Below are 27,288 nucleotides of genomic sequence, written 5' to 3'. Positions count from 1 at the left end.
CCCTATGCCCACACACGTGCAATACTATCAAAATCACATTGGTGTTAAATGTGTCAACATGTGTGTGTTAATAGGCGATTCATATAACAATTGATTTATTCTTTGTATATCTAAAAATATAGTTTTAACCTATGTTGCTGTGCAGTTAGAGATGACAGTTAACATCAACAATGGACCTAAGTTAAGTATGGTAATTGGTATATATATATTTCTAGTAGCCTATTTTGCTTATTGTCAACAATCTTACCTATAGATATACAGCTTGCTTTGCTTTTAAAAGCCATTGCATATAAGTTCTACCTCGGTGGGTTTGTAAAATGTAACTGATGTAACAGTTGATAAATGTTTAACTTGGTGAAATATGTTTACCTCTGGCCTTTCGTTAAGATGCCGCGGGATGTCACAGTACAAAGCAAGAAAACTTCTGCTTCATTTCAAAGTGATGACTCTGGCGCTCCATCTGGTGGTGAAAACAAGACATGTATCCAACTTATGGTTATCAAATAACTGTTCACAAAAAGACTTTACTTTGGCTTTAAAGAAACATTTATTTGTGATGATGCAAACTTTAGGGTTGTCAAATCTCACTTTTATAATCCGAATGTAGCACAATAATTGTAAAACAATACCAATCTTATTTAGAGCAACAAAAACATCTGACATGCTCTAAAAGTTAACTTGAAAGTATTGTTTTTCTTCTACTGTTACAAATGTTACAAAAAATATATATATATTGTCTTGAACTTCAAATTATTTGATGATGTCTCCTCTGCAGTTTCAGGAACTGCTCAATAAAATATAGCATTACACATTGAAAAATAGATTTCCTTACAAAACAATTGTTATTTTACATGTCTTATCTACACAACAGGATTAAATTAAAAATAAAACATCAGCGAAATGTGAGTTGTGTAATATAAGCAACTACAAAAAAACATGGCATACAGGGCTGTTTGAAAAAGTGTTATCAATTAAAACATCATTGCTTTTTAGAACTGACCCAACACATGCTCTTTTTTTAGGCAGACACTTTTTTATATTAATCATAGATGCAAACACATCATACACGTGTGCTCATGCTTGTCAAAACTCCCTTTACGCTTGTGACGAAAGTTAGAGCCTCACAAAAAAAGATTGTTCAATATGCTTTGAAAAACAACCCCTGCATGTAACAATATATTTCCCAAAGAAATAGGCCCAGTTCTCCAAAATGAGATGCTACAAATATCCCAAAGAAATTTAGAAATCACTTATTTTGCATGTAACAGAATATGCCTGGTCACAGGTAGCAGTCGTGAGTCATTTCAAAACAACACAGTCTTGATCTGCTTTGGAAATTCTAGCAATAATATTCAAAAAAAGATCAAACACACTACAAGATTAGCTAAATCTGCTCCAATCGGTTTTCTGAGCAGACCAAGAGAAAGGGTCAGCACCATTAGGTGATTTTCACTCACTCACTGTCCCAAGAGGTCACAGGAAACACATGCACAAAATCATACATTATGGACATTTGCGTTTGGCAAGAGACAACTTTCGGACTGAGAAGCTTTTAACAAGGCAGAAGGAATGTGTCATACAGCGAGGAATGTCCTGTGGTCTCTCTGATGCCAAAGTAAAGTAATTGCTGCTCCGTTAAAGTGGCTGGAAGTGCCTGGCACAGGGAATATTAGGAGTTAAACCACATCAATCCAACTAACTCTTAAAAAAGTGACAATAGCAAGGCATGCACAAACAACACACTTCACTTTTAGATTGTAAAATAAATAGCGCTTGTAAGAAAATATTTTGCACAGTGTGGTGTGACCCATAGATTCATGAAGATGAATTTCAATCCAAATGCAGGAATCCAAAAACATGAAATGCACAAGCACATGCTAAACTGAAAAAGAACAGAATGAAGCTCAATCTTAGAATAATACCTCCCAAAAATAAATCCCATCCTCCTGCTGTGATGTATTTTACTGAGAGGAAATGTAACAGCTGAAACCTCTAAGAGGCTGCCCTCTAGTGGACGAATCCCCGTATGACATTAACAAGCATGGAGTTCTTACACTCACATGAACTCTAGTGTTGAATTTGAATGGAAATGTACGAAAAACTACATACACTGTGGCACATAGTTCTTTAAGTTTCATTTCTCTCTGAAGAAATGATTTTGCTCCCAAAAACTGTAACATGTCTCCCTTACAAACAGAAAACTAAGACTTATGTACTGAATAAGAGCATCATGAATCGGAGAACAGGAAGGGACTCGAGCTGCAACGCTTATTAGACTAGTCGATTAGCTGAACGACAGAAAAATCATTTCCCATTTAATTGTAAATCAATTAATCATCTAGATGTTTTTGATGTAAAAATGTCAGAAAAAGTAGTTTTGCAACCTCTCAAACATGGATATTTCCTTTCTCTTTTCTAAATTTAAAATTAAAAACTGGATGTCTTTGGGTTTTGGACCGAAAAAGCAAGTCATTTCTTCTGGATTTTGAGAAACTACAACATTTCTGACATTTTTGACTCCAAACGATGATTCCTTTAATCTTGAAATAATCTGCACATTAATTGATCCAAAAAAAAAAAAATGTTAGTTGCAGCCCTACAGGTAACATCAGCTTCATGTACAGCGTAAGCAATAAAGTAGTTTTACACCTAGCAATGCCGCTTTAGTGTATATCAATAATATCATAGGCAAAATGGTGTCTAAAATGAATAAATGATAACTAACAGTCCAACATGAGAATAATAAACCTTGGCAAGGCTGGCTGGTTGTTGGCTGAAGCGTGCTGGTGCTTCCACACACACACACACAAACACACTTCTGTGGATCTACAGGTATGTGTCCTGATCTGTGCTGCTAAGGCTTTGTGTGGATCGCTGAAGTGGAGTTTCTTTGGCAGGGGGAACATATGTAGGAGGCTCTTCCTGATACTGAAGGGGGTCAGTTTCAGTCTCTGGCACCGTCTGTGGCACAGTCTCCAGAACAGTCTCCAGAATAGTCTCCGGAACAGTCTCCGGCACAGTCTCCGGCACAGTTTCTGGCAGAGTCTCCGGCACAGTTTCTGGCACAGTCTGTGGCACAGTCTCCGGCACAGTCTCCGGCACAGTCTCCGGCAGAGTCTCCGGCACAGATTCCTGCACAGTCTCCGGCACAGTCTGTGGCACAGTCTCCGGCACAGTCTCCGGCACAGTCTCCGGCACAGTCTCTGGCGTCTCGATGATGACTGGAGGTGGAGCGGGTGGATATGAGGCTGGTGGAGGAGGAGGGTCACTGGGAAGAGAGTAAGGATTCGGGATATTCAACTTGGGCAGGGACTTCTTTATGCTTCTCCTCTTCTTCATGCTTTTCTTTTCCTCCTTTCCCTTCTTCAGCTGCGGGGTGGGCTCAGGCACATCCAGTACGATGGTGGGGTTCTGCTGCAGGTCCTGGCGCCTCGGAGGCTCGGCCAACAGGATGATCCGGGCACCGTGCAACCTGGGAGGGGATTTAAAATTCAGCTCTCCGCGGTTCTTCTTCCAGCGCTTCAGCTGGGTGTAATTCTCCCTTTCCACGTCCCGCGCTGTCACTGGCACCTCCAGAATCTGCAACAGGAAGAGACACGGCATTAGGTCACAGCTGGAGTCAACATTTAGTTCATTTTCAAAGGAATAGTGTGGGAGACTAGCATTCGCTGGAAAATACAGTGTCTTCCTTCCACATTTGGCCATTGTGTTAAAAATGTGAACTCATCATTAAATGCCAAAGGGCCTCAGGGCTTCATGGGGATACACAGTCAAGACAACCCTTCATATAAGAGGCGGTATTGTTAGCCTGGACAGAGACCCACACAAAGCCAGGCACAGGAAGCAGACACTGACCAGCCAGCGCTCTGGTCAATTTGTCTCTGTATCACTTTAATTCCCACTGAGACTCTCTGCCTTTTTCTCAGCTGCATTTCTAAGCACCCACTGTTCATGAGCTACACTTCACTACACTACACTACATCTTTAAAAAGGACTATGCCAGAGGACTTCTGGTCAGACACAAAGACCTTTTATTTCTGCATTCAGAGCATTAATATAGAAGCAAAGAACCATTTGCTATGCACAGATGAAGTGGAGTAAAGGTGGCCTGAGCGGTAAATTAAGTCAAACTCCTTTTTATTTATTTTTTAAATGCTTTTTTATTTCTATTTCAGAAATATTTTTCTGTTTATTTCTAGTGTCTTAATTTCTCTTATGTAAATTGCCTTGTTTTTTATGCTGTTGCAACGCAAACATTTCCCAAATTGGGATCAATAAAGTACTTCTATTTATCTATCTATCCATCTATCCTGTGTCCTAATAACTCTGTACTGGGTTATTTAGGTAGTACCCATACCCAGGCCTACTTGTCACTAATGGCGCATTTCCACTGCAGGACCTCGCACGGCTTAGTATGGTATAGTTAGGCCTTGGTAGGCCAGGCTCACTTTATGCTGCGTTTCCATTACAGTTTAGGAACTGGGGTAGTAACTATAGCAGGGGTCGGCAACCAAAAATGCAGCAGTTTTTGCGTGGCTGTGTATTTAGTTGAAAGCCCAGTGGCGATCTGCTCATCTGTTATCGAAATAATATGCTACAAAGGGGCGGACTGGCCATCTGTGTGTTGAACTTTCTTGTCGGCTCCCAGACTGTAGTCGAGGAGGGCAGAAGCAACAAGCTTCAGGTTCAATAACCAACTTTAACTTAAATGACTGGAGAGAGGCGAGCTCTTCTTGGGAGGCCGTTGCATTTATTTAGCTGTTCTCCTGTTTCACAAAATACATCACAGACCTCTGTTTTTCCGCTTCCTCGTTTCACTTCCATGACCCTAATATCATAACATGTGTGCTCTGGAGAATCACAGAACGGACGATCGTCCTTATTATTATTATGCCGTTTAAACCAATTATTTAAAGGTGTTTGTTAAATTCGGCATCATGTAAGTTGCGCTGACAGGTCCACACACTGCTTCCCCGCCCTCCTGCTGATAGTTCACGAGCGTCCAACACCTCAACCCCCCCCCCCCCCTCCCGTTGATAATTCTCGATCGTTGACACCTATAGTTGGCACGCTGATAACTATATTTTTTTTAAATGGCACTTCATATCAAAAAGGTTGCCGACCCCTGAACTATAGTAACGCAGTCAGTGTAGGCGGAGCCGTGACATCCTCTTCAATGCGAAACACAAAACCAACATCAGCCATTAGCTGTTAGCCCTCAGAGCTCACAGCTCCTCATATCTGTTCAGAAACTAGACAAAAGTTAAACAAGTACAAACCACAGACTGTCTGTGTCATGGCGAACACAGTCGCTGCTTTATTTATGTCTGTATAGGCCGTTGTTGTGAGTGTGGACGGTCGGAGCATAGCTGCGTTAGCTTAGCAGATCTCCATTCATAAAACACGCATTTTAAAAGGTTTTTCGCCTGCTGTCTTGTCTGCCGACTTGTCAAAGCATTAATTCATGGTTTTTACTAACCGGTATCAGTATGTTGTTACTTCGGCATCATTTTGAAACGTGTATTACAATTAAATCACGGTAAAATATGTTCATTTTGTTCTAGTTGCCAGCAATTCTCTCTCTAGATTAGCATACTCAGCCCGGTTGTTGGCCCGGAAAGAACCTCGATTTTGGAGAGCCAGAAAACTGTGAAAAGGTACCCGCTAGCCAGAACTACGCCTAGAGGTAATGCAACCAAAATCAGGCCGGGCACGGCACGCTTAAACCGCGCTGTAGTGGAAATGCGCCATATAATAACATAGTAACCCTTTTTTGATTGCTGTAGGGAATTTCAGGTTCTCACTACACCATGTTGCTGCTGTTACCTCTCGGACCAGGAAGCCTTCCTGCATGTATCGAGGCTCTATGGCCCTGAGGAGCTCCATGGTCTCATACTGTCCCTGGTAGGCTTTCAGCTTCTCCCGGGTTCCCAGCATGCACTTCAGCAGCACCAAACCCACACGAAAGATTATCTTCACTCCTGTGAGAGGGAGAAGAGCCAGGTGGTTGAGCAGCAGTGTGAAAAAGTTGTAACAACATCTGGCACCGCAGTGCTATAAGCCAGGGCTACCGTCACAGAGGAACATGTCCCAGACACGCAGCACCGAGGCCCAGGGCAGCGTCCTGGAGAAGGCACACATGAACCACTCAGTCATGTAGAGGATGGGGTCGATCTTGTGTTTCTCCAGATGGCGGTAAGCTAGCGGGGAGACACGTCGCAGCAGAGCAAACAGGATCTCTCCATCCAACTGTATCGCTTCCTGAAAGAGACACAGGTAGGAAGGCATTAGGGGGAGACAAAGGCCATTGTCCTCTGTATTGACATGACTGAAACCTGATATGCATGTTCATCCATTCAAAGAAAACTAGTCTAAATGCATCATGTTGCTTTTTTTCCAGGGAAACATTTCATTAGCAAGTCATATTTTCATTAACAATTGATGACCTCATCTGAAAACAATGAACAGTAACCACCAAGCAATATGAATAACTCAAGATTAAACAAGTATGTAATCCAATGATGAATTATGGTTTGGCAAGATTGACAACGCCCCATTGCTTTCATCAGTGACTTATTACACTCACACTGAGCGCTACGCAGCAACAACAAAAACAACAACAATGCATTCCAGTTTGACTGTAATTGCAGCCAAAGCCTGGTTAGTTCATATGGATCGTAGCTGTGTCACAGCAAAATCAGATCAATGTTCTCTCTCTCTCTCTCTATGTTTATTTCCAACGCTTGCTGATGTGATCATGCATGCTTGTATATGTCTCCGTCTCACCAGGCCTGGACTGTAGTAGCCAGGAAGGTACTTCTCACAAATTTGGAGCAGTCCCCAGAAGGCATCCTGTGGAAACACAAACACATGAAGTCAGAAAAACACTGTGGACCGGATCGTTTTACAGGATATTTCCACGTGTTCACAGGAGAGGCAGGTTCATCCTGAGTGGATGAGAAAGAAGTCACTTTAATGAACTAAATCACCACTACAAACTCTTCCACTAAGGTGGGTTATGTTAGGACACAAAGAAACGTAGACACATCTAAATACTCTTAAAGGTGGGGTATGCAAGTTTCAGAAACCGGCTTGAGAAACACTTTTTGTTATATTCCATGGAATGCTCTTAACATCCCGATAGCAATGAATATCTGAAGTGCTTTGACAAAAAATCCATTAAAAAAATTCCATCTGTGGAACCCGTAATACTGTAAAAACTACAACCAATCGGATTGGATTGCCGCCCTGTCTGTCAGCCTTCCATCTCGTGCAAGCACAAATGTATCTCGTGCCCTCATTGGGCGTGCATTGCAGCCGTACTTCAATGACTCGCCAGCAACAGGCGGCCACTTTCACCATGGCAGAGTTAGGTTCAACATCGTCTACTGGTCGCAAAAGAAAAAATGTAACGGAGCAAATTAAGAACAAAAAGAAAGTGGAAACTAGGAGAAGTCAAACCAGAGTCAATATCGGAGTTGCTTTGGCTGTGTAGTATTGCTAACCTAGATGTGTTTAGCTTTGCCTGATATGTAACGTTACTGCAGCCTGCTCTCGCGGAGGAGGTGCTCTGTAAGGAAGTCTGAAGGAAGGGGCGGATTCTTTTTGGCTGTGTACTTTCAAATTTGAGTGCACTCGAGCCGGTTTCTGAAACTTACCTACCCCACCTTTAATGTTCATCATATGCCAATGTTAACATGTGACTGCTGATTGTCTTTAACAATGCCGTTTGTTTGAATAATCAACCGGATGGAAGGGAATATTCCCCTTGATATATTAAATAGTTTTGCATTTTTTTTATTTGTTTAATAAATTGCCTCTTAGAGCTCTGTTGGTTTTCTGTTGTTACTTCAAAAAGTCCCATATCCAAGTAATGATTGACACAAATGATAGGACGTTTGCAAACCAAATGAACTTAGCCGGGAATGACTAACAGAATGAGTTCTTATCATTCCGATTGAGTTCAAGTTTTACCGCTGTGAATTTGGAAACAAACATCTACACCCTAAAAGCGTCACCATGGTTGCAGTCTGTAATGCTTCAACTATTATTCAGCCTCTGGATCCGCTCCAGGATTAATCTCCCGATGACATCATCTGTGGAGTCTGTCTCTAGGCTGTTTGGATTAAAAATACACTTGTCCAAGGTCAGGTATTAAAACAGAGCTTTGAAATGTGTGAGAAAGCGCCTGTGTGATTTCTATTTTATGAGTGGATCTCACTTTTAAAAGAGCCAAAATATTAACAAGCCTTTTAGAACTGGTACAGAAAACAGCTCTACAAAGCCTACCAACATATGGCGTTGTTACACTCACACCGCACACGGCAGTTTATATTGGCTTTGTGGCTGAGGCACGTACCTCGGCAGGCATGTGCATAAGCAGAACAGCAGCGATGGGAGCCTGAGCCTGGCAGTATCCCTCCTCTGGTCGGTACAGAGTGTAGGCCTTAAGAACACGGAACAGGTCCTGCTGCCTGCGGAGCGTCAAAAACATTACACAGAACAGTTAAAAAGACATATTTATTGTCAAAAAAGAACGTTGTCATGAAACCCAGTGTGTAATGTCTGAGAGCGTACCCGTGTCCCCCCCGAGACACAAACATCTCATGGAAAGGAAACTGCCGATGGAGGTCTTTCTCAATCACATCTACCCATTTAGGGTCTCCAGGCTGGCTATCCAACTCCTGAAAACCAAACACATGAAGGCGGCTGTGAGATCTCTTGACTAAAGACTAACAACATTCAGGGCAGAGTGCGTTTACAAATAAACAATCTAGGAAGTGTAGAGTCTCTACAATTCACTCAACACCTAAACTGATTTCTTTGAATACTTGACAGCTGGAATGAACGATACAAAAGGGGAAGATAAAGTCTGTCTCGGATCCTTTATTTCTGTTATTTATGGGCTCACTGAATTAAGAGGCTGTGAGCAAATGAAAGGCTAGGTATGATCATGGACAGAACTGTATGCTGTCGTTATATGGATGCATTTGTAAAGTGTTTTAAGTGCTGTGTTTAAAACTGTATTTCTTTCTTAAATTTGATTCTCTCTCCTTTTTTGGGTATGCTTGCCTGGAAAAGTTGACTTGTATATTACTGATAATGTAAGATATGTATGAGTCTTATGAATGTAAAAATGATAATATGTAAAGAAAATGATTAAAAACATAAATTACCATAACATTCCCACAACAAATACTTTTTGTGTAATTAGCTGTTTAAAATCACTATTTTTGATTTTGAGTTTATTGAAATAATCTGAAATGGCTCCACTCCTGTTTAAAAACACATTGGGATTCTCAAGAAGAGAAGTAACTAGTGGCTTTGCCAGTTTCACTAACATTTCTCATGAAATGTAAAAACATGAAATGCAAAATACAACATAAAAGAAGCTGCAAGGAGGAAGTGAAAGAGAGATCTCTCTGACCTGAAACTTTCCGTGGTTCTGCTCCTTCTTCACCTTCCCCCCCGACAGGTAGAGCCATGCACGACCTCTGAGGGCAGGAGGAATTCCTTTCTGGCACCGCAGTCTTACCTGAGGAAGAGAGGAAGATCACTAAAGTAAGCAGGGCAAAGCTAGTCACACAATGGCTTTCCTCAAGTCAAGGTACGGTAATACCAGTCAGCGGTAACAGCTCGGTACCCCTCACTTGGTATTGGTTCCTTCTCTTGAACACGTGCAATACAGCTATCTGTTCAAACCTCCGAGTAATAGCTCACTCTCAGCTGTGAAAAACGCCTTTTAAAAATGTTGACCCAGGCTAACTCGAAATGTATGTGACATTCATGTGGCCAGTGTTTGATCAAAGACCTGCTACATCTCTCACCAGTCATACAACATACGCTTCTACTCCGCAATATGGATTTTAAAACGGCAGGGCCTACCGGTAAAAGCAGTGCAAGTCTTTATTTTATCTTGATAATAGTTAGGAGTGCAATGCTTCGATGCAGGGGTCATTATCTAAAACATGGCATGTAGATGTGTGCATGCTATATGCAACCGGAGCTGCTGCAACAAACCTCCTACAGGTTCCAGATCAGCTGCATGAGCAACAAAGAGAGAGTTGTATATAATAAGACAAGCAGGGTGTGTCTACGTGACTTCACAGTTGTTGCGGAGGAAATGTTGTCTTTGAAACTTTCACTACTGTCAGTTCAAAATACATTACAAGAAACATATCCTTCAGCATCTGACTCCTATCTGGCTTTTGCCTACAGTGTTGGTCAAAGATACCCTGACACTGACTCATTCATTCAAATTACTTTAAGTCTACGAAAATACTTCCTGGGTTCTTTGCTTGGCATTGAATCTGAATAGACATTGGCCTAGAGGAGCCAAACTGTGTGTAGTAACTGTGTACACAGTGGTAAACACGTACATATCACCTTGGAATACCTCATGCTATAATCTTGCTTACAGAGTCACAAGCGACTATTAAAACATACTGTACTGATAGTGATATTGGTTTGTTGCATTAGAGGTTCTGGATTATTTTGAGCGTTTGTTTTTCTCTTCTGAAACTGGCATGCTTCTCCAAGGAGAGTCTGCTGTTATATTATTGTGAACCAAAGGAGCAGAGTAAAGAAACCCAGGTATTTGACAGAGTCTTGCTGCTCCAACAAACTGTATATTCTTCTCATGGTTGCATTTGATTCTGACAATCTGTCTTGCGTTTAAGTACAGCTATACTTTAAACTCACAACACCTTTATTACATGGTTCTGTGCCTCAAGGGAAGTCACAACAGCCACGCCCTGAGTCTCAGAGTGTCAATTGGTCACATGGTGCACCAGGCAATATAGGGATTGGTTGTGTCCTGCCGTATTGCTGACTCATGGAAAAGAGGTGAAGTTGCACCTCTGTGCTGAATTGCTGAGAGCGTCGTTACACAGAACTAGCCAGACAAGTGAAGCTGCAAATAATAAAGTCTTGGTGCAATCAAATATTTGAACAATGTTATTTACCATGTCTGATCATGTATACAAAGTACTCAGGACTGAATAAGTGCTACCTGGAGACCATGGTGGAAAACAAAACATTTACTAACACTTACAGATCAGGCCAATATACCTGGCTAGCATTGTTCAAAACATACAAACAAGCCAATTTAGTGTTATTGAGTTAGTAATGGCGGCTGACCTTATTGAATCTCTTGATCATCCACTTGTCCCAGTGGCTGAGCATGTCAAGCCACTTCACCTCCCTTTGCCGGAGCACCTGTGGAGGCAGATCTTGCGCTCTGTGGACACAATGGAGAAAGATAAACTTAATTAAATCAACATTGAAACAAATGTGAATGAACATCCTAAACGGGGTGTATATTTTTAAATAAGTACGTCTGAAAAAAAGCTATTCATTGGATAGAAATGTAAAGTATATTTGTGTGGCAGTATGTTGAGGCAGGAGGGTGTGACAACAATAAGAAAAACATCCTCAGAAGGGCTGCTCGTCTTTCTGTGTGTGCCAACAGATCTGCGTGGGTGGCCATTCGCTCCTATGCAGACAGTAAACTGTGCAATGAGACCAAAATAACAACTACCACCAACCTGGTTTTGAGGAGACTATAAAAGACATAAACTCAGATGTAGCAGATTTAATAGCAAAGTCTGTTCAACCTCAATGAGCTGCAGGGAGGATTTGACTGTATCATGATGTAATTCGACTTATTTTAAAAAGGGGAAAGAAAAAATAGGGAGTGGATATCATACTCCCAAGCAGAAAAATAAATTGTAGTCCAACCTACATTATGAATGAGGTCTGATGCTTGACTAAGGTATGTCATTTTCTCATCAACACAAGCCTGTAATCATAGGGTTCAAACGCCTTCTAAGACCTCTTTTTAAAACTTGGGACAGCCCTTTTAGTTACAAAAAAGTGCAGGCTATAGCCTATAAGTTGGAAATCATTGAAACAATGTGTTATATTCCAGCTTCAGCTTCTTAAAAGCTTTCAGCACTGATGATAGTCTTTCAATCACTGCCAAACAGTGCAAGTAAATCCATTGGTTTGTGACCACCTATAAAGATTGGAGCCAAAAGAGGCCCTCTAGTAGCAGGGCACCAGAGCTTTGGCTCCAAGTCTGCCAAAACTCCAGAAACAGGAAGCTCCCAGCCAGTGCTTGGCACAACTTCCACTCACTGCTTCCACTATTTCAGCGTTATAATGAGGGCTCAAGGCCCCCCAGTAAAAAAAGGGAAGGAAGAAAGGCCTTCTTAGAAAACAACACAAAAGCTATGAATACATTTATTCAGATGTTAACAACAAACGAGACAGCATGGATTGCCTGTTCCCCCCCACACAAAACCCAATAGACCTATGGGGAAATAGTTGACATGACTTAATGAAGAACAATCATGCTGCATGATCAGTGGTGGAAAGTAACTAAATATATTTCCAATTACCATACCATTTTAAGGAACTTCCTTTACCAGCTTTTGATAACACTTTAATACATCAATAATCATAATGAAAACAAATAATATATTTTTTTTTCTGAAATGGGCCAGCATAACGAGTACTTTGGTACTACTACTATATTTTGATGCCAATACTTGTGTACTTTTACTTGAGTAGGCACATTTGATTGCAGGACTTTTACTTGTACCAGAGTATTACTACACTCTGATACTTCTACTTTTACTTAAGTAAAAGATCTGAGTACCTCTCCCACCTCTGAGCATGTTATCAACCAATATTCTGGCTTTTATATTTGGAATATTTGGTGAGGCAAACCTAACAAACACATTGTGCCACGCATCTGGTGGAGAGCTTTGTAAATAGAGACCAAGACAACAATACAACTTGTGGTATGAAACCATAACTACATTAACTGAAACACGTTATACTCAATTTTGGCTCAAAAGGATCAGAAACAACTACTGACCATATTTTAGTTAGCTGAATTACACTGTTAAGACAACACAGACAGTGAGTGGCAATGAATCACTGTAGAGACAAACTTACGAGCCGTCCGTCTGCTGTGCCCCACCAATGAATCCATATTTGTCGGTCTGTCTGTCGCTGGTGAATCCATTGATCTCTGAATCCGATCCCAGAGAGCTTTCATCGTCCATACGACTGCTGCTAATAGTCCGGATACTCATTGTGTCGAAGGATTGCCGGCCGTTTTCTATGTGGGCCATGTTAGCAGGACAGCTAGCTGGTTAGCTAGGGTCAGCTCGCTTGTTGACAGCCCAAAGTCAGAACTGCTCCTCTGCATATGAACTGAACCGCAGCGACGCCATGATTTTTTTTTGAAGGGAGTTAAACTTCCCAACTCTCTGTAAATGTTATCTAACTTTAACTGCCAGGAAACATAACACAGGTAATAGCTAACTATGTAAACGTGAATGCGTATTTAGATTTAAAATAAGCTAGCTGATGTTACTAACCTAAAGTTAGCCGTAACTGCTAGTGCTAATTGCCAACCATGGATGTATAAAGAGAACTGGATACAGCGTTGGAGGCGGGACCCGTTCATTCCTATGAGAGTTGCTCAGTGGCGCATGAAGCCAAAATGCCCTGCCTCTCGAGAGCCAAGTACCCGTATGTTGGCCCATAGAGCACGCGCACTTTAGTTTCCCTTAAGCCCCGCCTCCGATCTCCCGCTCTCGGTTGAGTCAAATGAATGTCGAGGAAAATAAGCTTTTAGCGCATTTTACAACTTTTATACCCTAATGATTTAAATAAGTTATATGAAAGTGCTCGTGCTAGGTAGACGTCACGTATGGACACGGAAGTTGTAGTACTACCGTTTGGACCCTAACAAATTGTGCTTCAATGTCCGGCACACTTCCTAGGGCTCGGTGCCAACACAATCCAAAACTATTCCTGCGCTACCTTAAAGCAAACTAACGCTGTGTCGTCAGCGTGTGTTTCATAGTTAGTCATTCGCCAACTTTGTGAGCTGGTAAACAGACGAGTTTATCATGTTTCTGACCCAAAGGTGTATGGTTTAGCTCTCCTGTCCTTCCGAGTGTGTTGGGCAGATTTGTGCCTCAACCTTGTCCTGGGTTAGTTACTTTTACCTTCTTGATGCCACGGTTACCTCTTGTGGTTGCCTTAGGAAGAAAATCTTATTTTTTATTTTATTTAAGAACAATGGACAATGATGATGCACATTAATCAACATGAGCACTTGGGTCCATTATGTAAATGTGCCAGATTTAGAGGATCATTTTCATATGCAGTCCTGGTAGATTGATGGCATTAAAAGCAAACAGCACATATGCAAAAGCACATGAGCATAATTGTAACCCAACACATAAGCACAATTGACTCACGATTGCAGCACATATGCCCATTTAAGAGCCCTTATATACAAACCCATTTACACGCCACAGACATTGTCTAGTAACCAGTTGTACAGATAGTGTCTAAGATTAAGATGAACCGTTATGGATACCTGAAGTGAAATTCTGAAATTCCACAGTTTACACACACATAACCTGATTTGGCATTCGACCCATGCTTCCTTGCCCCTTTTTTTTTTTACCATCAACCTTAATTGACAACTGAGGTTTTCTTTAGCTTGAAAAGGGACTAAAATAACGAAGAGTTTGTATCAATGTATCCTTCTTTCCCCTCCTGCTCTCTCCAGGGATCTGATGAAGTATTAGGAGCAGTGAGCAGCTAATTTCCAATCACCTAAATAAAAAACAACTGATAATTCTTGTACAGAGCAAGAGGCCTTGATTAATTCCATATGCGCCAGTTGTTAACATTACACATAATCATGAAGCGATAACACCTTTCATTTTTAAATTTATTTAGTATTATGGGGCTCCAACATGTTACAATTTGAAGTTACTAAATAGCATATATCAGGAAAAAAATCAAGAGTTGAACCAATAGTATGCAAGGCTTGCCAGCCAGTGTACAGCATAATTCAGTTAGCATTCCAAAATGACATAAAACAACAAAAACATCATACTTTTCGGACAAAACTAAGAAAAGCACTTTATAATTGTGACCATTTTTAATAAACTAAAATGACATCGCACGATCAAGGGACAAAACATCCAGAAGAAAAATAGTTTCCTTCTTGCAGCATGGCTCACTTCTTTCTTCCACCTCTCTCCTTCAGTGCCAAGTGAATCACTGAACCGTTGTTCATGTTGTAATAAGCCAGGGAATTGGAATCCTTAATGAACATGCCCTGAAAAGGAACAAAACAATATCAAATATTAGTACAAAGAATATTATCAGCTGGTTAAAAAGGTAAAAATGAAGGTTTACGGTTAAGCATACCTCATACTGTAACTTCTGTTTCCCTGCTGCCATGCCTGTAGCTTCGTGGATTTTGACTTTAATAACAGATACCTGCGGAGACATTTGAGATGCATAAAAATGCAGTACAGTGCAATGCTTTACACTCAATTAAAAAAAGACAATAACAATAAGGCAAGATTTGCATACCTGATCTGTGAGCGGGACAGTGAAATTCAGCACTTGGCCATTTAGCTTCCATTCGGTCTTGTCCTGCATGTTGGGGACCTGTACTTTAACTGCAACAGGACCCTAGAGAGGAATGAAAAATAAATCAAGTTATGAAATGAAACACTGTGCCTTTCTCAGTCATCACAATTGAAAACATACATGGGAAATCTATACTTTGCATTCCGAAACATTACCCATAAAAAAAACCCAGAACAACTCAGAACTTTGATCTGATTGTTGGTTTGTATATTTTGAAGACCTGCCAATACATTTAAATCTAATAACAGTTCAAACTGTGTCTTCCTGCAGATCGATGAATACAAATAGATCAACAACATGTCGGTGCTCTCACAAACCTTATTTCTACGAAGGAACTCCTCCTCTGGCATAAGGTTGTCCTCTGTCTTCATCTTCTTGTTGGCTGGTTCATCATCATGAGGTGGGAGTGGGTGGGATGACTGTGCAGGACCAGAGCTCGGGGGTTGTGGTACTGGAGGGGCCGGGACGAATGCTGGAAGAAAAAGTGTATTTGTATTCAATTGATCAAATCCAGTGTCCTATGTGAGAAAGGTTAATCTAATTACTTCAACAAGGCATATTTATTTAGGTTGTTAGTTATTTATTTACGTGTCTTCATCTTACCGGTTGGAACCACCATGTGGGGTGGTCTCGGGACCATCATGTGAGGTGATGGAGGCATGGGGACCACATTGAGGCGGGGAGCAGGAATCATGGGAGGCATTGAGGAGATGACTTGTCCAGATGCAAGGCGGACCACAGGAGCCATAGGTCTCTGCATTACAGGAACAGCAGACAGGAGAGTGGTGCGCACTGGCATCTGTTTGGAAACAACAAATTAGTGGGTTATTTTTATTTGAATCATTTATTTTCATTAACAATTCACAGTTTTTTTAAGTTACTCACCGAATGGGGTGGGCGAGCCATTGACATTGGGGGTCTCGGCATATTCATTTGGGGCATTGGAGGCTGATGGTGATGATGATGAATATCACTGGGCTTGCTTGGGCCAATTTTCTCCTTAGAGTCGTCCTCTCCCACCAGCCCTTTGGCCTTGTGAATGGCTTCAATCTGCTCCTGCAGGGTGATGTTGGCCTGAGCTGCCTGCTGGGTACGAGCCATGCTTCCAGAGTGGCCATCCCAAGTAACCTTGTAACATGAAAAGATCAAAAACATTTTTGATTCAACTCAGGAATTATTTGGACCTTACACTGTAGTATAAACCCACAACTTAACTCACCTTCTCTTCGGGCTTCTGGATCTCTTCTTCACCAATCTTCTTACCGATGGCCGTCTCTTCCACACCGAAGATATCTGTACGCCTCTCAGCCAGTTGTTTCAAGCTGCTCTCGATATCCAAACCAGGGGCATAGACTTCGTCTTCAGTCTGCCTTTCTCTGATGCTGCGGTCTCTTTGCTCCAGCCAGCGCGGATCAAGCAGACCAATGCGCATGTGCTCTTGCATTTTACTGGCTTGGATCTTCTCACCAGTAATTGGTGAGATGAGGTACTCATCTGGAGTAACAATGGAGGGCGGAGGCTTGGAAGCTGTAAGGAAAATATAGAATGAGATAAACACACCGCACAGAGAAAATTGCTTGCACTTACTATTCCTTCATCTAAGGAAGCATCCGTTACCTTTGGGATCGTAGTCTTTCCTGATGATAACCTGGTCTGGAGTTGGGGGCAGAGGCGGTGGCATGGGGTTATCTGGTGGCAGTGGAGCTTTATCATCGTCATCATCAGATCCCTGGAGAGAGCAGGAATGGGAGAATGAAACATTGTTACCAGCACTTATTGTTATTATGTTCTCTTTTCAAGCAGAGGTAAGAAAACATAGGTTGTCAATAAAGGGTGATTGGTAAAACCAAAAGGGGGCAAAGAACCAGCCTTGGCTGCAAGTAACTTTTCCTTTTATCCAAGATGATGTCTTTAAATATCTTGCTTTGTCAGTCCAAAACCCAAATGTATTCATTTTTTAAGATATTAAAACTGAGAAGAAGAAAAAAAATCAAGAAATGTCTACATTTGAGGGTCTGAAAGAATTTGGATGAAAATCACAAATGTACTTAAATAAGTTGAATGACAAATCCATGAGAGCAGCTGCAATTAGAAAAAGATAAATAGTATACAAGGCGCAGTGATAAATAACTTAATCAGTTCTTACCTCATCCATATCCTGCAGCTGTGTGTCTTGATCAGGTTGTGAGGGCTGACCCGGGGCCCGACTCTCCCTTTCATCATCTTCATCCTCACTCTCAACCTCCATCTCCACCTCCTCGCTCTCTCCATACTTCTCGTAGCGCTCTTGGATCAGGATGCGAGCGCCAAGCTCCTCTGGTGTGGTGGGCGGGGGGAAGTGGCCTGAAAAAAAGGAAAAGAGATGCCAATTAATGATAAATGATTCGAGCTACATCATGAGGCTCACAGGTTTAAAGATTATAATAATTGTCGTTGTATTACCTTGTTCGTTGGGCTGGAAATCCACCGTCTCAACCACTACAAAGTCATGCCAGTCGATTTGGGCATATGCCACCCGCTCTTTCTCTCTTTCCTCCTCCTCCTTCTTTCTCTCGCGCTCCTGGAACTTTGCCCATTCAACACGGTACCTCACCTGATGGTTGTAAAAAAAAGACAGCGGATTAACATGGGCGACATTTGATTAAATTCTTCATCTGAAAAACATCCACAGTTTAAGGGCATTACCTGATCCATAACCTCTCTTGGATTCTCAGATTCTCTCTTCAGCTTGGTCAGAAGGCCTTTGGGAGGGATCAGAATCTACACGATGCGGGAAAAGATTGAGATACAGATTAGCATCACCACCAAAACAAAGATGAAGAACAACTTAGAGGAGAAAGTTGTTGGTTTACCTTAGTGTACTGTTCAACCAGTTTGGTGAAGTAGTTGAAAAGGCTGTGCTGTGGTCGCAGAAAGTCAAACTGGTAGTTCCTCTGTTCTTTCTGCATGAGCTGGGTAAGAAACTGGCGGCCGTTGCGAGCGACAAACTGGGCAGTGAGCTTGACAACATCCAGATCAAACGCTGAGATTGAGGGGGGATCTGCGATGAACTCATACTCAGGGGGTGGTTCTTTGGGGACAACTGTCTCTTGAATCACCGCCTTTTGACAAATGGAAAGTATTAATTGTCAAGATGAAAATAATACCAATCATTAGAAAATAAAAAGAAGAGCAGACTGAAATGTCTTACTTTTTGTGGAAGCTGAGCCTGCAGCATGGCCTGCTGCATGACTTTAGGCACGGCTGCAGACGGTTCCTGCCCTCTACCCTCCTTGAATTCATTGACCTTGTGACGATAGTAGGCATGGTAGGGGTCGTTAGGGTTGAGGAAATTAAACTTTGGATTGTTGATCTCATTCTGACGGATTCTTGCTTCGAACTCTGGGCCGTTTCTGTGAAATGACAAAGAATTTGTGAATCATAGGACCTTGTATCCAGGTAAGATTTGCAGCTGTACAAAAAATTCCATTATACACGAGTTACCAACCTGGCCACAAAGCTGGCTGTCTTGTCAACTATGTTTCGGACCTCAGGAGGTGGATAAATGATCCCAACAATGGGTTTTGTAGCAGGGGTTTCTTCTACTGGTGCATCATTCTGTTGGCAAAGGGTACATGTTAGGCTGAAAAGTGCAACAAATGCAAAACAAATGTAAAAATACAAATCACATTTACATGAATTAAACCTGACTAACTACCAATGGAAATGTCCCCTTTGTGGGACGAATAAAGGAATTCTGACACAAGATTCAACTGATTTAAAATGTCTGTGTTTTCCAAATAGCAATAATAACCCCCATACAACTTGATAAAACGCCATGCATATGGGTTTAGTTTTATTTAGAGGTGTTTTGAGCTACATGATAATAATGCTACCACTACAAACTCAAAATAGAGATAGGAGAATGGACTTTGTAGCACAGTCTCTTTCTAAACCTTTCCAATAAATAATATCTGAGTATGCAATGATAATTCATAGATTTCGCTGTCGACTTATTGTAAAAAGTTATAACGTAAGGTGACCAGATTTACAAAATTAAAACCGGGGACATTTTGAGTTTTGCGGTCAATATATCATTAACATGTCAAATTTTCTTTGCTGTTAAATAAAAAAGGGGGACAATTCTGGTTCAATGTAATTCGAACATTTGAACTGTTGGATACAAACAGAAGAACGATAGCTCATATATGAGACTTTAAAGGTCTTTTATTTTGAAACTTTACATCAGATTGTCCAGATTCTCTCTGAGTGACTAGATGGGGTGTCCTGCTATCACCCTGGAGTGAAATACGTCTTTGATACTGGATAGTTTTTGTTTCATTCTTATCTAAAAACAGAGGGATGATAGCTCATATGAGGCTTCAGAGATCTTTTATTTTTAAACTCTACATCAGATTGTCCTGATTCTCTCTGAGTGACTAGATGGGGTGTCCTGCTATCACCCTGGAGTGAAATACGTCTTTGATACTGGATAGTTTTTGTTTTATTCTTATCTAAAAACAGAGGGATGATAGCTCATATGAGGCTTCAGAGGTCTTTTATTTTGAAACTCTACATCAGATTGTCCTGATTCTTTCTGAGTGACTAGATGGGGTGTCCTGCTATCAACCTGGAGTGAAATGAGTATTTGATTGACTTCGAATGACTTTTTAATTATGGACGGTTTCCATTAAATAATAATCAAAATATAGATCGACAATAGGTCTAATTTGAGATTTTAAACAGCATACATTTTAAATAGTCACCCAGTGGAAATGTCCGATATCTCTTCATAACTGTATCCTTACATTTTACATTCACTCAGTTATAATGTGGTAGTTAAACATAGTTTGTTTTAAATTATTATTGATCACATTATATAGTACATATTTCTTAATTTAAGCTCCAGTATATAAGAATATGTTTGGTGTGTTTTTTATTTGTTATTGACCGAGTAAACGCTTTTATTTTGAAGGCAGTTTTTACAGGCCTCTACCGTAATGCATAGGATATTGGCGCACCGCAATACAACGTGCAGGCTGGCTTGACTGTGTTTTCCGAAGTAGGGGCTGTCTTGACGAAAGTCTGTTTACCCAGTGTTTCCTGACATGAAACGTTTTATTTCACCTTGCTATGTGTTTTTAACGTATATTAAAAAAACTGGCCAATACAAATGGGGGACGGTCCCCAAATTATCTTTGGTAACGTTAAACACATCGGTGTTCCTTGAGAGTAAAGTAGCAGATTTTTAAACGACAAAATATCAATATAATTACTAAACAAACTTAAGTATGCTGCTCCTCCGTTGTATTGAAAGTATAGAAAAGTTTTGCAGACATTTTGAAGGATCTTTCTTGTGAATGGAGCCTGGAGGCTAACAACAAGCTAAACCGAGTGAATCCTTGAGGGGATTATCCACAATAGACTACCTGCCCTGAAATTCAAATGTATGGTAGTCGTTTGCCAGTGAAGGAAATTGTATTTAGTTTCCCTTACAGAAAAAGTACGTCAGCTAAATGCTAACATTAGCCAACTAGCAGCGGTGTATTCACCTTGTTGTTTGGCTCCGGCTGAACGATCTGTACAGGCCCAGGCGGCATGGCGATGTCCTTTTGTGGAAATTGAAGTAGCCTGCAGAAACCCAACCAACGAAAATAGTTTATTTACTAGGAAATACCTTTATTATACCAGATATTATACTGCAAACACACGCTATAAAAGCTACAGCTCTACATTTGCTATATTTCAGCACTTACCTCGTAGCGCTTTCGTGGACTCAATGGAGACGTATTACTTCCGGACACCGGCCGCAAAGCATTATGGGACTAGTAGTACTTCTTTTGCAGGTTGCTATGGATATGTGATGCCAACAAGCCTCTTTCAGACACACACACGAAATATAAGCTAGCCTTTCAGACATGAGTCAGTTTCTGGGTCGCCAGGACTCTATTGAAAGCCTGAGAAAAGACGTCGTCGACCTCCAAGGTGCTCTATTGGACGTTTTTTCCAGAACCGGACCAGTTCGCTTCACTTCCTGGAAATTCCCCGATAAACTCTCATGTAACCTAGACATGGTAGCTCTGCTGGAGAAATACGATTTTGTGGATGGGGAGGATGCGTACAATCAGCACTCGCACATTGTGTTACTGGAGCTGTTGGTTGACAGGTAATACCAGTGTTGTGAAGTAACTAAGTACATTTACCCAAGTACCGTACTTAAGCACAATTTTGTACTTGTACTTTCCTAGAGTATTTCAATATTATGCTACTTTTTACTTCTGCCCCACTACAAATCAGAGGTAAATCTTGTACTTTTTTCTTGTACTTTTATCTTGTACTTATTTCATACCTTTCGTTACTTTGCAGATTCGGATTAATAATGTGAAATATACCTCAATTAAAATTCCCAAGCTACACTGCAGCATACAAAGTGATAAAAACTAGCAGCACCTTTACCAGCTTTGAAAACACTTTAATGCATCATTAATTACAACCAATGGGCAAATCTGAAAAATTAGTACTTCTTCTATCTGTACTTTGAGTACATTTTGATGCTAATACTTTTGTACTTGTACTTGGAGAACATTTTTATTGCAGGACCTTTACTTGTATTCCTACACTCTAGTAGTTATACTTTTACTCAAGTACAAGTTCTAAGTACTTTTTCCACCTCAGGATCATCACACACTCAAGTTATCATATCACATTTACAAATATTTCTTAAGGACTAAAAAAGAACGTGTCTTTTTTCTCTCATCTCTCTGTACCAGGCTACTGCTTCTTCTACAGAGCCTTAATGCATATGTTGAGAAAATAAGGTGCAGCCACAGGAGAGACCAAACCCAGCAGAAAGGCTGCCTGTCAGTTGGCCTTGTTGTCAGAAACTATTGGAGTAATTTAGTTCAATTTGCCAATCTTAAGGTATGCAAATTATTTTATTTGTAAAGATACAAGAAGAAAAAGTATGGCAAAATATATACTTAGAATTCTCATTATGTATTATGTTTTTTTCCTTCTATTAGGAGAGTTACAAAGACACAAAAAAGCAGAGCAAAGTAAAGACACTTGACTGTGATGGGACAGAGACAGTGTCATTGGTCTCCCCCCAAATGAGCCAAAGTAGAGATTACTTATCTCCCTGGTCTTCATCAAGCTCCTTTAAGTTTTTGCCACAGAGCCATGCACCCTCAAGTTCTACCCACAACACCCCATGCTATCATAAGGTTGACAGCCACCATGTGAGCTCACAGACTGTTGAATCATCCCTTGTTCCCTGCAATGCATGCCACCAAGTGCAATCCACTTTAATCAAAACGGGACATGCTTTTGTGGAACTACTTCAGAGTGAGAGCCTGCCCTCCTCTCTGCAGCCGCTCTTAGTCGCTGTGGAGGACACTCTGGAGCTGGGACATATGACAGCAGTCGATGTTGCCCAGTGGGCCAATGAGCAGCTCAGAGACATGCGGCGGCTGATGAAACATCTTCAAGAAGTGCGGAGTACTTTGCAGCCTCTGAAAGAAAGACTAGCGGCAGCAGAGGCAGAGCGGGATAGATTTAAGTCTCAGCTGGAAATAAAACAGAAAACGTTCAAGCAAGAGATGGAAAAACACCAAGCCAACATAGTCCAGCTGGAGTTTTCACTGAGTAAAGCACAGAGATGTGTCAAAGAAACAGAGCAAAGGCTACAAGAGGAGCAACGACAACTCAAGAGAGGTGCGGATTAGTCAAAAATAAACATAAAGGTTTTCAAAATATCACATTGAGGACTTTATGTTTAATATAATTAATATTAATATTAATATTTAATATTTTTGTACCAGAAACCTTGAGCATGGAGGAAAGTCATTCCAGACTGAAAGAGAAAGAAGCACTGCAGCAAGATGCATTACAGACACTTGGTAAGGATATAATATTAACATTTTGCATATTGTATCAATTGCACTTGTCTGACACATATTAAATAACCTGAAATGCTGTATGATGGATCGTTTTCTCATGGGGTAGAGTTTGAAAATAATGGCCTGCAGGAGAAAGTGAGGGCTTTGCACATAGAGCAAGAGGCCTGTGGTAAACTCCAGCAAAGGATCCAGGAGTTAGAGAGTCAAATCTGTGAAACTCAACTCCGCCTTGACAAGGAGAACGCCAAGTACCAAAGCGCTTGTCGCCAGCAAGAGGTCAGTGTCATCATCACTGACACAATATGATTTGTTATCTAGGCTGGAGAGCATTACATGGTTTGTATAGATTTATAAAGGATAGTTTTGTGTTGTTGCGTCTAGTCAATGCAGGCAAAGCAGAAGTCTTTGCTGGAGAGAGTGAACGCTCTCGATGAAGAGTGTGAAGAGCTGCAGGGGCAGGTGGGAGAGAGGGAGGAGAGACAGATCGTCCTTCACAATCAGCTGCTACAGATGTCCGAGGAGAAGGAACAAATGCAGGGTCAGCTCACTCAGCAGCAGGTATATTTGATATCTATAGTGCAGCATTATCAAGCATTACATATTGAAGACTTTATAAAGCTATAGTGCCTCACGCTGGGATGTTCTTTCCAACAGGACCTGTGTTCGGAGCTCAGAAGGGAGAAGCAGACGCAGGAAACACACGCAGGCGAGCTGAAGAACAGTGTGGCTGAGCTGAAGGAATACGTGCGAGCTTTAAGGGAAAGAGAGAGGCTGTTAGTCGCTTTCCCAGAGCTCAACCCTACAGCCCAACCACAGAGTAGGCAATTATTTGCATTACTTCTCCATAATTATGAACGTCTTGCACGAATCACACCTATTGGCCTTACCTCATACTCATTGTGTATAAAACGAGCTCAGGGCTATGTACACTCCTGAACCGCACCTACGAGCTTCTGTTTCGTTAGCATGCATAATATTATTGTATCCAGTCATTGTTTCCATTTGCTTCTTTTTTTGGTGAGTTGATGAATCATGTTGTAAGTATAAACTTGTTCACTTCATATTTTCCAGGTACAGGAAATGTGCTTTTGGATATGGAGCAACAATTGCAGGCAAATAATATTCGTATAAACCTTCTAGAGCAGGAGAACCTGAGCCTGTACACCAGCCTGGTGAAACTGAGAGAAAGAGCGCAACATAACGCCACCGGGGTAAGACTGATGAAAACATGTGAATTGATGTGTAACACATGAACAAACTTGAATAAAAAAACGAAAATTCAGCTGTTTTTTGGATTTAGAAAATGACATTAAAACTGTGCCTTTTCCTGAACAGGAAGCCTCAGCTCAGCAGACACGTGTCTTCCCTCCATCAGGCCCTTCATTAGAAAAGCAACATCATCCCCTTACACAAATGCAGAAGAGGTAAGTTATATTAGTTTAAATGTTTCTCCTTTTAACACAGTGAGCATTATCCCTACATTACTATAAATGATTAATCACCTCGCTGCGTTTGTGGTGTGGCCTTATTTCTCCTTTGTGCCACAGGCAGAGCAGCAGTGCAGCGCGGCTGGGATACGGCAACAGAGAGAAGGATGCACAGCGAGGGGAAAGTGGTCTGGAGTCAGCCGGGTCAGAGGATCGTGTGTCCCCCGCCTCCCCCTCGTCCCTGCATCTTCACCTTCAAACTCTCCAACTCGACACGGGCTCCACCGCTGCTAAAAGCCAAACAAAGACACCCAGTAGTGCTCTACTCTCTCACTCCAGAGGCTCCAATCAGAGGAAGAAAATTAAACCCTAAAATGTGAAAATGCAGTCAAAAAGACAGAGAAAAGAACACAGCTTTGTATAAGGTGTCATGTATCGTAAGGGCACCTTCCCATCATAAATATTTCAAAATGAATATCATACCATACTAACACTAATGCTTTTGTAATTACATTTTTTTATTTTGTATAATTATGACAGCGGATGAGCACTGTCTGTTACCACTACTTTTATTATTATGTAAAGATTAATTTATGTAATAAACTTAATGTGGATTATATTATTATTATTATTATTATTATTATTATTATTATATATATGCAAGTATGGAAAAATGAACTCTTTATCAGCAGATTTTTGTATTGCTGCAACTTAAAAAAAAAAGGTACATTATTATAATGTTTATTTTTTAGATATTTATTTGAGAAATTGTGTTTTGGCTATTTCAGAGAAAATCACATTCCTGACTAATCAAGGTTCTTTATCACGTTGAAAATCTAGTAATCCGATATTGCCATAAAGCTTTTATAACTCCTAACCTCATTGATTTGTAACATCAACCAATTACCGCTTTCACTAAGAGTCAGAGATATTACTGCTACCTTGGGTTGAATGATTGAGTATATTTCCTATTATCTGTGACTTAAAAAAGGAAAAAATATCCCAGCTCCTCAGATTTCTTAGTCTTATATTTTAAGATATTGAATGCTTCTCAAAAAATAAACAATAATTATAAATATTCCTTGGTTCATATAAAATAATTGGCATATTATTCTATGATGAGAAAAAATCATTGCTTGCAGCCCTACTGTTTATCAGTGGTCATATCATTTTAGTTGTATAACATAATGATAAGATTATTAATATGAGCATTATAGGGCCCCTTTAATAGGGTATTGATGTCTTTTGTATATTATGCTTCCTGATATATGATATACATATGATACAGACCCTGTATCTGAATAGGTAGCCTTCAGCAGATGACTCACTCTGAGCGATTCACACAAACAAACACCACAGAGACAGATGTGTTGATAGCTTCTAAGTGCTTTCTGACAAAGGTCAGATGTGGGTTGTTTCCATGGAAATGCAAGTGTTCGAAAGGATTCAATCTCTGCTGGTTCAATACAGATCTTTTATTTCAGTTCCTCCAAGATAATCTGAGGTATTCCTCATTAGTGCTCCGAGATCACGCCACACATACTGTAGGTCAATATGAGATGACGCTAACGGTCTGTAATATTATCGCCTCACGCTTCATGAGGCTTGCTTTGCAGCGGTAATTTGAGATGAATTCAGTTGTGTTATCTGAGTACAGAGCCACAGACGATTTTGTCAGACCAGTATTAGTCAAACACATCATGTATCTGTGTTTTTATAAACCTGACAGATAGCGACACAAGTGTTAGTAACTAACCTCAAACACCTGATCAACAATACAAATCCTCTGTATATCTCTCACCAATATTACCTGAACCAGCACCTGATCTAACTCCTAATTCCCTTAAAAGACAGCTCAAGACCTGAGGGTTAATCCTTAAATTGGGTTAACTTTACAGTTGTGTCATCAAGCATGTAATTGAAGTTGACAAAGCGATTAATTGATATGAACTATGGCATTTGGTCAAGTTAATCCTTAAATGGGCATTCACATACATATTTTGGAAAATGTATTGCTATTTTCTACATTACACCCCAATTATATTGGTATTACACTCGTATTACACCCATGTTGCACTATTATTACAACCGTATTTCACCTATATTATAACCATGTAACACTTTAATTATACCCATATGACACTATTATTAGACCCAGAATCCACCCATGTAACATCAATATCAATATCCAGGCTCTGGAACACTCTGCCCCTCCATGCGAGGTCGGCCGAGACACTGGGGTTTTTTAAATCTACACTTAAGACACACTTCTTCTCCCTGGCCTTCTAGTCAGAGCGGAGCATGACTCCTGACTATTCCCTGTGTTTATTATTGTGATTGTAGTAATGTGTTTTTATTACATGTACAGCACTTTGGCTCGACCAAAAATCGCTTTTAAATGTGCTTTATAAATAAAACTTGATTTGATTTGAATATGTCACCTATATTACACCCATATTACATCCTAATTGTTATTGCACCCATTTTACAAATGGACAGTCTGTCAA

General features: G+C 40.7%; 3 protein-coding genes across 3 annotated transcripts; 1 reads left to right on the top strand and 2 right to left on the bottom strand.

The window, feature by feature from the left end:
- Positions 1–529: 529 nt before the first annotated feature.
- LOC307042714 (TBC1 domain family member 10A-like) lies at positions 530–13,522 on the bottom strand. The gene is made up of 9 exons (XM_079686767.1): positions 12,964–13,522; positions 11,140–11,239; positions 9,428–9,535; positions 8,578–8,684; positions 8,360–8,474; positions 6,787–6,852; positions 6,072–6,261; positions 5,827–5,981; positions 530–3,579 (listed from the first exon to the last, which is right to left on the bottom strand). The coding sequence occupies exons 1-9, from the start codon at positions 13,140–13,142 to the stop codon at positions 2,827–2,829; spliced, it is 1,773 nt and encodes a 590-aa protein (XP_079542893.1). The 5' UTR covers positions 13,143–13,522; the 3' UTR covers positions 530–2,826.
- A 1,224-nt stretch (positions 13,523–14,746) lies between these two features.
- Positions 14,747–21,325, bottom strand: sf3a1 (splicing factor 3a, subunit 1). The gene is made up of 16 exons (XM_079686400.1): positions 21,213–21,325; positions 21,009–21,087; positions 18,965–19,074; positions 18,668–18,869; positions 18,330–18,578; positions 18,163–18,237; positions 17,920–18,070; positions 17,624–17,820; positions 17,095–17,206; positions 16,697–17,004; positions 16,363–16,605; positions 16,081–16,276; positions 15,795–15,949; positions 15,418–15,519; positions 15,250–15,321; positions 14,747–15,157 (listed from the first exon to the last, which is right to left on the bottom strand). Exons 2-16 carry the CDS (start codon positions 21,054–21,056, stop codon positions 15,056–15,058), a joined length of 2,322 nt encoding a protein of 773 aa, XP_079542526.1. The 5' UTR covers positions 21,057–21,087; positions 21,213–21,325; the 3' UTR covers positions 14,747–15,055.
- On the top strand, positions 21,269–25,389 carry ccdc157 (coiled-coil domain containing 157). The gene is made up of 10 exons (XM_079686401.1): positions 21,269–21,622; positions 22,227–22,377; positions 22,479–23,169; positions 23,277–23,354; positions 23,461–23,630; positions 23,736–23,912; positions 24,009–24,171; positions 24,426–24,565; positions 24,690–24,778; positions 24,902–25,389. The coding sequence occupies exons 1-10, from the start codon at positions 21,375–21,377 to the stop codon at positions 25,152–25,154; spliced, it is 2,160 nt and encodes a 719-aa protein (XP_079542527.1). The 5' UTR covers positions 21,269–21,374; the 3' UTR covers positions 25,155–25,389.
- Positions 25,390–27,288: the final 1,899 nt, after the last annotated feature.

This window comes from Notothenia rossii (assembly GCF_949606895.1).
Source record: "Notothenia rossii genome assembly, chromosome: 6".
Taxonomy (NCBI): Eukaryota; Metazoa; Chordata; class Actinopteri; order Perciformes; family Nototheniidae; genus Notothenia; species Notothenia rossii.
This window is presented reverse-complemented; position numbering and strand designations above follow the sequence as displayed.